Below are 11,293 nucleotides of genomic sequence, written 5' to 3' on the forward strand. Positions count from 1 at the left end.
AGGAACCTGGGATTGAATTTTTGGTCAAAAGTATCGCCGCCTACCCGTCGTGTTTTAAATTGAATGTGTGAAAGATTTTAATTATCTCTGTACGTTTCAGCCTAGAAACATTCAAATTGAAAATTCATCCGCTAGTTGTCGGGAATTAAGACAGATGGCGCTATATGTTTCCCAAGCTCGAAGCCTATGGCTATTTCGACTAACTGATACACTTATGGAACATAATAATAGACTTATAGTAATAGCGACCTAAATGACATCCATCTATAACGACTTAGCAGACGGATTTTCCAAAGTTGGCCGTAGCGTTCCGGTTTTAATAGGAAAATGGGAATGGGAGAACTCAATGGCATCGGCCATAAACAACGTCAATATTAACTCTTCCGTTGGCGCGAGATCCCCTTCGCGCGCAGCCTCGGTCGAGCGAGCCATCACCAATTATTTTCGTTTTCAATAAAACTGGATTCTTTTCGCATGGCCGATTACCGTCGTCTATGGTCAAATGGGGGGACCCATCCCTGCAAACAGCTTCCACTCCATCGCTTCGCGAAATCCGCCGATGAGCTATCAGGCCAAAGGAGAGGGTCGGTCGTGTTATGTGTTGAATCATAATCGCTCAACCCCACAGAACGACGCGTTTTCCAACGAGCCTACTCTACCATCGCGGTGATCCGGGGGTGGACAGATTGCGTTGAACCAATTGGTCCTGGCGCGTGTCCCAAAGTCGACCTTTCCCTCTGATGTCTATTCACTATTGATAATCTTGGTCTGTCTCTGTACGAACGAGTACGTTCGCGACTTTTAACTAACCCTTGGTCTCTGACATCGACTTGCTTACCGAATTTAACGACTTTTAACCAACTCTTAGCCTCTGGCAATGACTATAGTTTATCAAATTTTCAGATTTTAACTAATCCTTGGTCACTGGAATCGAGTTGTTTCCCGTATTTCGCGTCTTTTAATTAACCCTTGGCCATTGACATTCACTTGTGTATCCCTTTCTCGAATTTCAGAATTTTTATTAACCCTTGGCCACTGACATCGACTTGTTTCTCAAATTTCGCGTCTTTTAATTAACCCTTGTCCACTGACATCCACTTGTTTATCCCTTTCTCGAATTTCAGAACTTATAACCAACAATTGGCCTCTGACATCGACTTGTTTCCCGAATTTCGCGACTTTTAACTAGCCCTTAGCCACTGGAATCGACTTGTTTATCAAATTTCGCGTCTTTTAATTAACCCTTGGCCACTGACATCGACTTGTTTCTCAAATTTCGCCTCTTTTGATTAACCCTTGTCCACTGACATCCACTTCTCGAATTTTAGAACTTTTAACTAACCCTTGGCCTCTGACATCGACTTGTTTCTCAAATTTCGCGTCATCTCTTAACCCATTTCCTTCTAGCGAGACGATTTCTGTTGCGAATTTGGTCTAGCCATCAGGAAAAGGGCGGTGAAATGAGTAGCTCGACACCGGAAGTTCCTTCGCAGTCGCTCATCTCCGGCCACCGGAAGGAAATTCTCGGCCGAATTTGGATCGAACCGAGAAACTCCCTTCGCAGTCAGTAATCCGAGTAAATGGAACGATGGATATAGGTCACGGCAATGACCAATACGAAATATACTGGACATCCCCCCAGTTTTAGAAAGAGAATCGAGTCAGACGTTTTTCCGGTCTAGAAAAACATTGCCCGCGTTTCTTATCGATCCCTTTGACCACAGTTTAAAACGGCATTAAACTTACAGCTCTACGTAAGCTACTATGGGCTATAATCGTTGGTAATCTTAATAATAGTTAGTGTAGGGAGCTGTTGGCTCGAACGCGTGGCATGCAGGGCTTGCCACCACCCTCCTACGCATTGTAACCCGGCCACCTGAATTAATGGCTTCAAAAGTCGCTTGATGACTTAGGCCTAAGGTGGTGCCTTGGGTATTAGCCTAGCTGATTATTATTATTATTATTATTATTATTATTATTATAGATAGAAATTCTAATTGAGAAATCGCTTTTAAACAGGAGTGTGTATACTTTTTTTAGACATTTTTTTTGTTTTTTTTTTTGCAATAGGGATGTGGCAGCATGACGTCACGCTGGTATGCTTTTTACCAATTGGAAAACGCATGGGTGACGTATTATCTACGTCATGCCGCAAAGTCCCTATTCTGGAATTTTTTATACTCTATTAAAGGGAGTAAAAACAAAATAAAAAAATCATCTGACTAATACGCACTACGAACGTAACTAGCGCCAATTAATCCTAGCCTCTGTTAAACCTGGTCACAGAAATAAGAGATTCGTGTTCCACCATAAAAATTTAACTTTATGCTCCCTTTAAGGTGATTATTTACAATATTTAAAAATGAATAATTTTAGTAAAATTCATGTATAATTTAATCCAAAATTTCTGTAACATTTAAGCCATTGCCTTTAAGGTCAGTCCCGTAAATCTTATGATATTTAAACAATGGCCGAGTTTCAATAACCGCACCGCCATTTATCGTCTTTAATCATAACTATTAGGATGGTACAAAGGGGAGCCTAAGTGGACGTCATAGGTCACATAGGTCACGCTGAGGTATGACGTCAAAGAACCATCCTCATCTACTTTTTCGTCAAACTGCGCGTGTGTCAGATATTATTGACCCTCGCTTATTAAATTATGTTTTTTATATTTGACTCGTAAATTTTGAACCGACTAAATTACAATTATATTAGTTTTTCCCGCTACTCATCTTGATCCCTACATCCCCGCTGGTATATACGTTTATGTTATTTATAACATAAGTAATATATTTATTCACAATAAGTATGACACTTGCTATTGTTTTAATGCTAACTTTCTGACAGAACCCTTTTTCGACACTGACACTCTCGCCTAGCTACGACTTGAACTCGCGACTGAGCAGAATAGTATATTATCGTCCTTGCCATTTGTATATTTCTATTTGGGCATATTTTAGACACTAGGGGGCTCTATGCTGAACGAAACATGGATTGCGTAGGTTTTCTTAAACAAAAATATACCTTTGAAATTTTCAACTCTAATACCAAGTGTTTCTGAATTATTAAAGAGGAACGGTCCAGCTTTAACCAGATAGATAGCCCTATAGTCCGTTAAAAACTAAAATTAATTTCGAAAACCGCATCAAAAAATATGAAGCGGTTAATTTTTAATAAAATAAAGAAATTTCGAGAAATTGAAAATCGCGCGTCCGCTGCGACGCCTGGTGAGAAATCGGCGAGACACTCCTTGCTTGATTAAAATTGAAAAACAATATAAAAGCGCGCGCTGCTGAAGACGCGAAAGATTTGTTTTATTTTTATTTTGCACGCGTGGCCCGTTTCAGTTATAGGAGACCTAAGCCTAAATGGCGTTATTTCAAAAGTTAGGATAGTTCGCAAATCGCTCACTAAGATCGTGCTGGCGCTGCGCGCTGGCGATAACCTTAAGATGGCGGCTAAAATTCAAACCCAAATACTGGTCGTTATTTTGCGTTTCACCTTTTTGAGCCAAAAACTATTTTTTCAAGACCTAAAAAGGTACTTGTAATTATATTGAATGTCTTGTTGATCTTTTGATATGCAAATAAGGCGATATTTGGAAAAGTTTGGCCGTTCCCCTTTAAATAGATTTTATCAAATAAATATATATAGAGTAATACCATTGCCATGTCACATGACGTCACCCATGCTTTTTCCCATAAGAGTGAAAACTGCCTACTAAAATGAGGGCCATAACCAAAGCTGCCAGTGCCGTAAGTAAGGACTAGTAAACTGTCCTTTGCTGTAGATTTCGAACCTGGTGAGGACTTCGAGAACTAAGGAAACACTGGATAAGGCTAACAAGCGTTTTAAATTTTGCTACTCGACGGAAACGCTACCGCCATCTATCAACGTTTTAATACATAACACGAAAGAACAGACCAGAAAGGGTGCGCATCGTCCATGCTAACATAGTCTTCAATGTGGTCTATCTCGATAGCATCATTCATTAAATCTTTAGCATTGGAAAGTATAGGAACGTTTACACTTTTAGTGATTATGTCACTTTTGTTATTTATAAGTATTGACATCTTTGCCTAGCTTGACTCGAGGCAGCAAACCACCCAATATGGCAAATTGATAGCTAGGAAATGATATAGTTTAAGCATAAGTGTATAATATTGTAACATAAGTGTGACACTTTCTATTCTTCACACGCGAAAGTTTTACTGAGAGCTATTCACAAGACAGACTGCATTACGGGCTTCGTCACCGTTTTGCGTCCGCTTGCTAGCGCGTCACACGTAGCCTTTGACAGCGCCACGCTAGGGGGAGATTGTCTTCTGGTGATGACGTCACTTCATTACTAGCTCTCAGTAAGTGACAAACTTAAGGAAAATATTATAGACTTATGATCTAAGCTATCTTCTGTTACCTTGAACTGCGACGAAGCTGTTCAGTCCTTACTTTTGGCAGCATGGACCAAGAATTTAAGGGGACTCACTGTTCCCGATATTTTGACACTGTAGGCGTGACCTAAATCGGAAGGCTTACTGAGGTACATCAGCCGCTTTGAAGCGCCTCTAGAATTATGTTCAACTATAGTTGGGGCTTAAGCGACAGTACGTGTGATAAAGGTAGGTTAGGCTTAGTTCATTAAATTTTTTAAGTTTTGAAATTAAATGGATTCCAGTGAATTTGATTAAAAAAAACCTCAGCCATATGCGGCTTACTGGTTATTTTTACTTTACACAATAGTTAATTACCATTACTTAAACCTTAAAAGAACCAATTGCAAAAAAAGCCTAATCATTTAATCGACAACAACGGCGCCATTTCGCCTTTTTTCTTGTGCACTATAAAATTCTCCTTTTAAAAATAAGTATATTGGTGCAAGTCGCTAAAAAATTAATTAATAAATTAAGATATCTAATTAGTTTTAAGATTCTTAATCTTAAAACTAATTAGATATACGGAAAATACAACTTAGGAACGGTTATAAACCCGTGAGTTTGATTTTCTTATATATATTATCATAAGTGTCATCATTACCCTAAGTGTGCCAATAGGAGCCTTTCCCATAGAAAATCTACAATGAGAGCTTGTTCTACACATGCCAAAGAAACGTAGGACTCGTGAATTCCGTTCTACTACCATATATGGTCTTTGTAATGCTCCCGCCACAGACGCCGCTTCGCGAACACATTACGTAAATTGCGTCACTGGAAAAAGTGACGTCATTTACGTCACTTCCGTTAAACAAGGTATCATTGAAAAATTTATCTTATTGACACACTTAGGGTAATTATGCCACTTATGATATTATTAATAAAGATTTATAAAGTTTAAGAGATACATTAAGTATTTACACATCAAAACGCTCTAAACACCTCTACCGCCTTCACGTAAAAAAACGCGTCTCTTTTTCATTTAATTTTTTTAAGGTAATATTTTTTTAAATTATGAATTATACGTAAATATATTGAGAAAAGATAGTTTAACCAAGAGTGTATTTATTTATACTCAGGGAGAATGAATATGTCGAGATTATTTTTAGCGTTTCTCCAATTCCAATTTCCAGCCGTTGGGGCCCCCGGTATGCTCCTCCGCTTTAATAAAATCAAATAATACTGCAATCTCATTGGTTCTTAAAAATTACGTTTTTCGACGCGATTAACGCTGCTGCGAGGACGCAAAAATTAAGACCGCCTCCTTTTTCCACCCCCTCCTCAGCGTGACGGGGTGTCCGTCGATAGTCTCGACATATTCATTCTCCCCGAGTATAAATAAATACATTCTTGGTTTAACTTACTAAACCTTGTTTTTCCTAAAAAGGAAAGTGGAAAACCGAAGAAAAAAACATTTTCCCGCGATTTCGCTTGTATTCCCCGCCTTTGGCGATAGTAGGTTTTTGGTCGTACGTAGCACCCTAGCGGGATTATTCACACACGCAAATTAACATAAGATGCGAGGAGATTGACAGGGCCGCTAAAGCGCGTTACTCGCGATCGAAGTTGGCCGTGGTTGAGAATAATATAGAGCCCCAGACCGGATTTTCTCCATAGGCTTTAAGCTAGGAATATAATACTGCATCCTCCTAGCTTTAAGCTTAGCATTAGTGGCAACGGGACTGAAAATCAAGGAACTTTGTCAAAGTACGCCTGGCGCCTTCTGGTGACAATATTAAACAGCCTTTGACAGAGCCTTAATGTCGCATGGACTTGCATGCGCGCGCAGTCTGGCGCGAGATCAGAATGCATTGTAGAAGGTGAATGATCATTTTGAGTCCCGTTGCCACTAATGGTAAGCTTAAAGCCTATGGAGAAAATCCGATCTGGGGCTCTATATTATTCTCAACTCAATGCGTTCCAGCTTCTATACGAAACTACGCCGGAAATCGACTTCAGCGATGCCAAGTTTGTCTACATTGAACTAAAATTATTATTATTATTATTATTATTATTATTATTATTAAAATATTATTTTATATTTTGGACAGAAGTATCGCCGCCTACCGACCGAGTTTTAAATTGAATGTATATGTCTGCACATTCAAACTCTGTCCGTACATTTAAATACAAATTTCTGCTATTTCTGCAGAGTGTACCTACTTGTTAGTTAGTTGGCAAGTAATAAAGCAGATGGCACTAGGCTACCGGGATCGAAGCCAATAGCAAGGTGTTTCAACTTTAGGAGGTTAGATTACGAAAGCTTTCGGATGACTTACATTAAGTAAAGATAACCATAATTGGAAATACTTATTTACTAAAAATATTTATTTATTTTGTAAGTAAGTTATAAAAGTTAAATAAATTTTGTTTAATTATTTTCATTCATTTTATTCGAGTCAATCATCAGGAACACCATACTATTCCATAGACATATTAGAAGTGTTTACAATTATAGTTTCCTGGTCTGGTGTATTGTGTGTTCTGTTACTTGTATAGCGTGATCCAACCTAGTAAAAATTTAAATTTGGGCGCCATCGGTTAAAACGTCTGGTCATGGAGGAAGCACGTGACTGATACTGCGTTCAGTCAATAGGAGCGGACATCTCCATAGAAGAGGAGGGGTTCAAAAATCAAGTGGCTCTGCCGAACGGCGGAGACACCAACTGAGTCTAAGCGGACGAATTTTCGTGAAAATTGTTTTTTCTCTCTAATGCTTTTCCAACGGGAATTTGTTTTCCTAACTGTGTTGCAATTCGGAAACTTTTTAATAATTTTAGTGTTTGTACTCAACTTTGAATTTTTCATATGATTTTTAGTAAGTTTCCAGGTTTTATTTAAGACTACTTTCATAATTTTCCCTTAATTATTTCGCTCGTAATCTACTTTTAAAATCGACGAAAATTTTAAGGCGAGGAAATGAATTCCCCGCCTTTGGGACCTGTATTTGTGCTAGGCCTCGGTATTGCGCAATGATTTTTAAATTCCAAACATTAAAACCGAGGCCTAGCACAAATACAGGTCCCAAAGGCGGGGAATTCATTTCCTCGCCTTAAAATTTTCGTCGATTTTAAAAGTAGATTACGAGCGAAATAATTAAGGGAAAATTATGAAAGTAGTCTTAAATAAAACCTGGAAACTTACTAAAAATCATATAAAAATTCAAAGTTGAGTACAAACACTAAAATTATTAAAAAGTCTCCGAATTGCAACACAGTTAGGAAAACAAATTCCCGTTGGAAAAGCATTAGAGAGAAAAAACAATTTTCACGAAAATTCGTCCGCTTAGACTCAGTTCGTGTCTCCGCCGTTCGGCAGAGCCACTTGATTTTTGAACCCCTCATCTTCTATGGAGATGTCCGCTCCTATTGACTGAACGCAGTATCAGTCACGTGCTTCCTCCATGGTCTGGTGTTTAAAAATCGATCGTTAACGGTGTTACCAAGATGATGAAGGTAGAAATGAGGCATCGCCCGTGAAGCTTATAACATACCTTAAAACATTCCAATGCTAAAGATTTACTGAAGGATTCTATCGAGATACAGCTCGTGGAAGGCTAGATTAGGATGGGCAATGCACCCACTTTTTGGTTTGTTCTTTGGGTTTTTTATTAAAACGTAGCTAGATGGCGGTAGTCTTTCCTTTCAGTGGCCAAAAATCAATAAGCCTGCTAGTTTTCTTTTCTCTAGTACTTCCTTCTCTAGTTCTTTAAGTTATCACCAGGCGACACTATTCCTACTTCTGAACTCCCAACTTTTACTTCGCGTTCAATATACATTTCAAAAACACACTTTTGGCAGTAATGTCACTTTTGGACTGTTTATCTCATATTAGACTTAATTTCACATTTAATGTTATTTTTAGAGCAAACTAACTTTGAATTAAGCGGTGCTAATCGAAATCCGTTTTAGGCACAGCGTTGCCATCTATTTGCAGGCTAATAAATAGTCGAAATTGTTTTTAGAGAAATATAACTATAGATGGCGATAGTCTATTTGGGGTAATGTTTTCTACATAGAGATAGAATAAGGTTTGCTCAGATACTCGACTCCTCGACCGGTGACAAAGTCCAACTCCTCGACTGGTGACCCTATAATTTTTTTTTCAAACCCTCAGCCTGGGGCATCGTTATTTTTTTTTGAAATTTTAAATTAATTATTTTCGAGTTAGAACAAAATTAAACGATTCATAATGCTAACAACTAGAAATTTAATACACCATAAAAAGCTTTTCAAGGTTAGTTTACAACTGTTTCCATACTACATTTAACCCTTGGTTTTTACCAATCTCTCCTTGAATTTAATTTATTGAAATCCAGAAGGTGATTAAGTTATCTGATCCATTTAGGGGTTTTAAACTTTTTGATCTTCTTGGTACTAAAATTTTTTCATTATTATTTGTTGTATCCCAGACAGTTTTCGCCAGTGCGAGTCGCTATAACAGTACATTGGTTATAGCGGAACATCATAATGGGAAACTTGTGCCTTTAACTCTAAACACAATTACAGCAGCCAAAAAACTAGGAGAAGTTACATGTTTGATTGCTGGAAGCAAATTAGGCCCGGTATGACCATTTCTAATGTCTCTTTTCCAATCACCAAACTTTTGTTTAAAAGAACAACCATGGTATAGGTTATTGAAGAACTAAGTAAAGCGGATGGTGTTAAGAAAATTTTAGTAGCGGAAAATGAGGCCTTTGCTGGATTTTTACCGGAAACCTTAACACCACTCATACTATCTACTCAGAAAAAATTTAATTTCAGTCACATTCTAGCCGGTGCTGATGCCTTTGGAAAAGTATGTTAATTACTTAAAATGTTTGACGCTTCACTTATAACTGATAGTTTTTAAAGTATTCCTTTTATATTCTAAGAATTTATTGCCCCGAGTGGCGGCTAAGTTAGACGTTTCACCAATTTCTGATGTAATTGATATTAAAAGCCCTGACACTTTTGTGCGTACAATTTACGCTGGTATGTAATGTTCTTCGTACAAACCAAATATCTTACTGTGAGTATTTTTAACCGACTATATTGGCGTATAGGCAATGCTATTCAAACCTTGAAAGCTTTAGATTCTATTAAAATATTAACCATAAGAGGTACCTGCTTTGAAGCATGTGGAGTCTCCTCAAGCTCAGCTCCTTCCGAAAATGGTATTTCTACTCTACAATCGGTATTCTGATTCTAAGTAATAAAATGTCTTACCAATTATTAGCACCCGCTGCGGAAATTGCTACTGACAAGGCTAAATGGATTGGTCAAGAACTAACCAAGAGCGAAAGACCAGATTTAAGCAGCGCGAAGAAAGTTGTTTCCGGAGGACGTGGATTGAAAAGCGGAGATAATTTCAAACTACTCTATCAACTGGCTGACAAAATCGGAGCGGCCGTCGGTGCCTCTCGAGCCGCTGTTGATGCTGGGTTCGTTCCTAATGATATGCAAGTTGGACAAACTGGAAAAATTGTAGCTCCCGTGAGTTGTTTAATATATTATCAGATTAACAACGCAGAAAGTTAAATAATATTTTATTTATCGTAAGGAATTGTACATCGCTGTGGGAATATCAGGGGCTATTCAACATTTAGCCGGGATGAAAGATTCTAAAACGATTGTAGCCATAAACAAAGACGAGGAAGCTCCCATTTTTCAAGTGGCTGATGTAGGACTGGTTGCCGATCTGTTTAAAGCCATACCTGAAATGACAGAAAAGATTGATCAGTACAAATCGTCTTAAATATTTAATTATGACGTGATAAACAAAAAATGCAAATGTATAATATCAAATTATATAATCACAAGATAATTTTCATAAATTTTTTTATATTTAGTCTATTCCAAGTTCATATTGTTACTTATTTAACAGGGTTGCCACATGTCAGGGAATTTAAAAATAGGCCTGAAAAGTCTGGGAATTTAAAAATAGGCTTAAAAAGTCTGAAAGGTCCGAAGTTTAAGAATTTGTAAACATTCAGCGAATTAAATTTTATCTTGACACTTTTTGAAGGTATTAAGTATGGCTCGCCATCTTGGTCAAAATTAAGTTGAAATATAGGGTGATGTTTTGGAAATATAGGGTGATGTTTTGGAAATATAAGGTGATGTTTTGGAAATATAAGGTGATGTTTTGGAAATATAAGGTGATGTTTTGGAAATATAAGGTGATCTTTTGGAAATATAGGGTGATTGCCATCTCTCGCTTTTGCTTTATTTGCAGTGCTACCGCTCACTTATCATGAAATCGGGGAATGCGACCCTCCTGGTGTTTCGAGAAAAGATAGGTCTATAATGGACGAGGGTCTATTTTTCCAAAAGATCACCCTATATTTCCTAAAGATAACCCTATATATTCAAAAAGGATCGCCTTATATTTCCAAACCATCACCCTATAGTTCCAAAAGATCACCTTATATTTCCAAAACATCACTATATTTCCAAACCATCACCCTATAGTTCCAAAAGATCACCTTATATTTCCAAAACATCACTATATTTCCAAACCATCACCATATAATTTCCAAACCATCACCATATAATTTCCAAACCATCACCCTATATTTCCAAAACATCACCCTATATTTCAACTTAATTTTGACCAGGATGGCGTGCCATAATTAAGCGCCTATTTTACTATAGATCTATGAAAAATTCTCTGATTATCATTTATTTCCTTGAAAGTTTGGCTAATTTTTTCGACATTGCGATAGCCTTTTAAGTTTTTACTGAAATATAAGTCCATTTAAATTTAGTAACTTCTGATAAATGTAAAATATAAAATAAAAATTTTGGCCCTAAAAAGTCAGGGAAAATCTCTTTAAAATGATCAGGGAATTTAAGCTTGAAAATTTTGTGGCAACCCTG

The 11,293-nt window shown here is 37.5% G+C and overlaps 1 protein-coding gene across 1 annotated transcript; it reads left to right on the top strand.

Moving 5' to 3' along the window:
- The first annotated feature begins 8,483 nt into the window (after positions 1–8,483).
- On the top strand, positions 8,484–10,267 carry wal (electron transfer flavoprotein subunit alpha wal). Its single transcript, XM_090163344.1, has 7 exons — positions 8,484–8,669; positions 8,845–8,997; positions 9,066–9,230; positions 9,307–9,406; positions 9,478–9,588; positions 9,651–9,907; positions 9,975–10,267. The coding sequence occupies exons 1-7, from the start codon at positions 8,625–8,627 to the stop codon at positions 10,167–10,169; spliced, it is 1,026 nt and encodes a 341-aa protein (XP_090019470.1). The 5' UTR covers positions 8,484–8,624; the 3' UTR covers positions 10,170–10,267.
- Positions 10,268–11,293: the final 1,026 nt, after the last annotated feature.

The sequence above is a fragment of the Leiobunum rupestre genome, chromosome 11 (genome assembly GCF_980474605.1).
Source record: "Leiobunum rupestre chromosome 11, qqLeiRupe1.1.hap1, whole genome shotgun sequence".
NCBI classification, from domain to species: domain Eukaryota; kingdom Metazoa; phylum Arthropoda; class Arachnida; order Opiliones; family Sclerosomatidae; genus Leiobunum; species Leiobunum rupestre.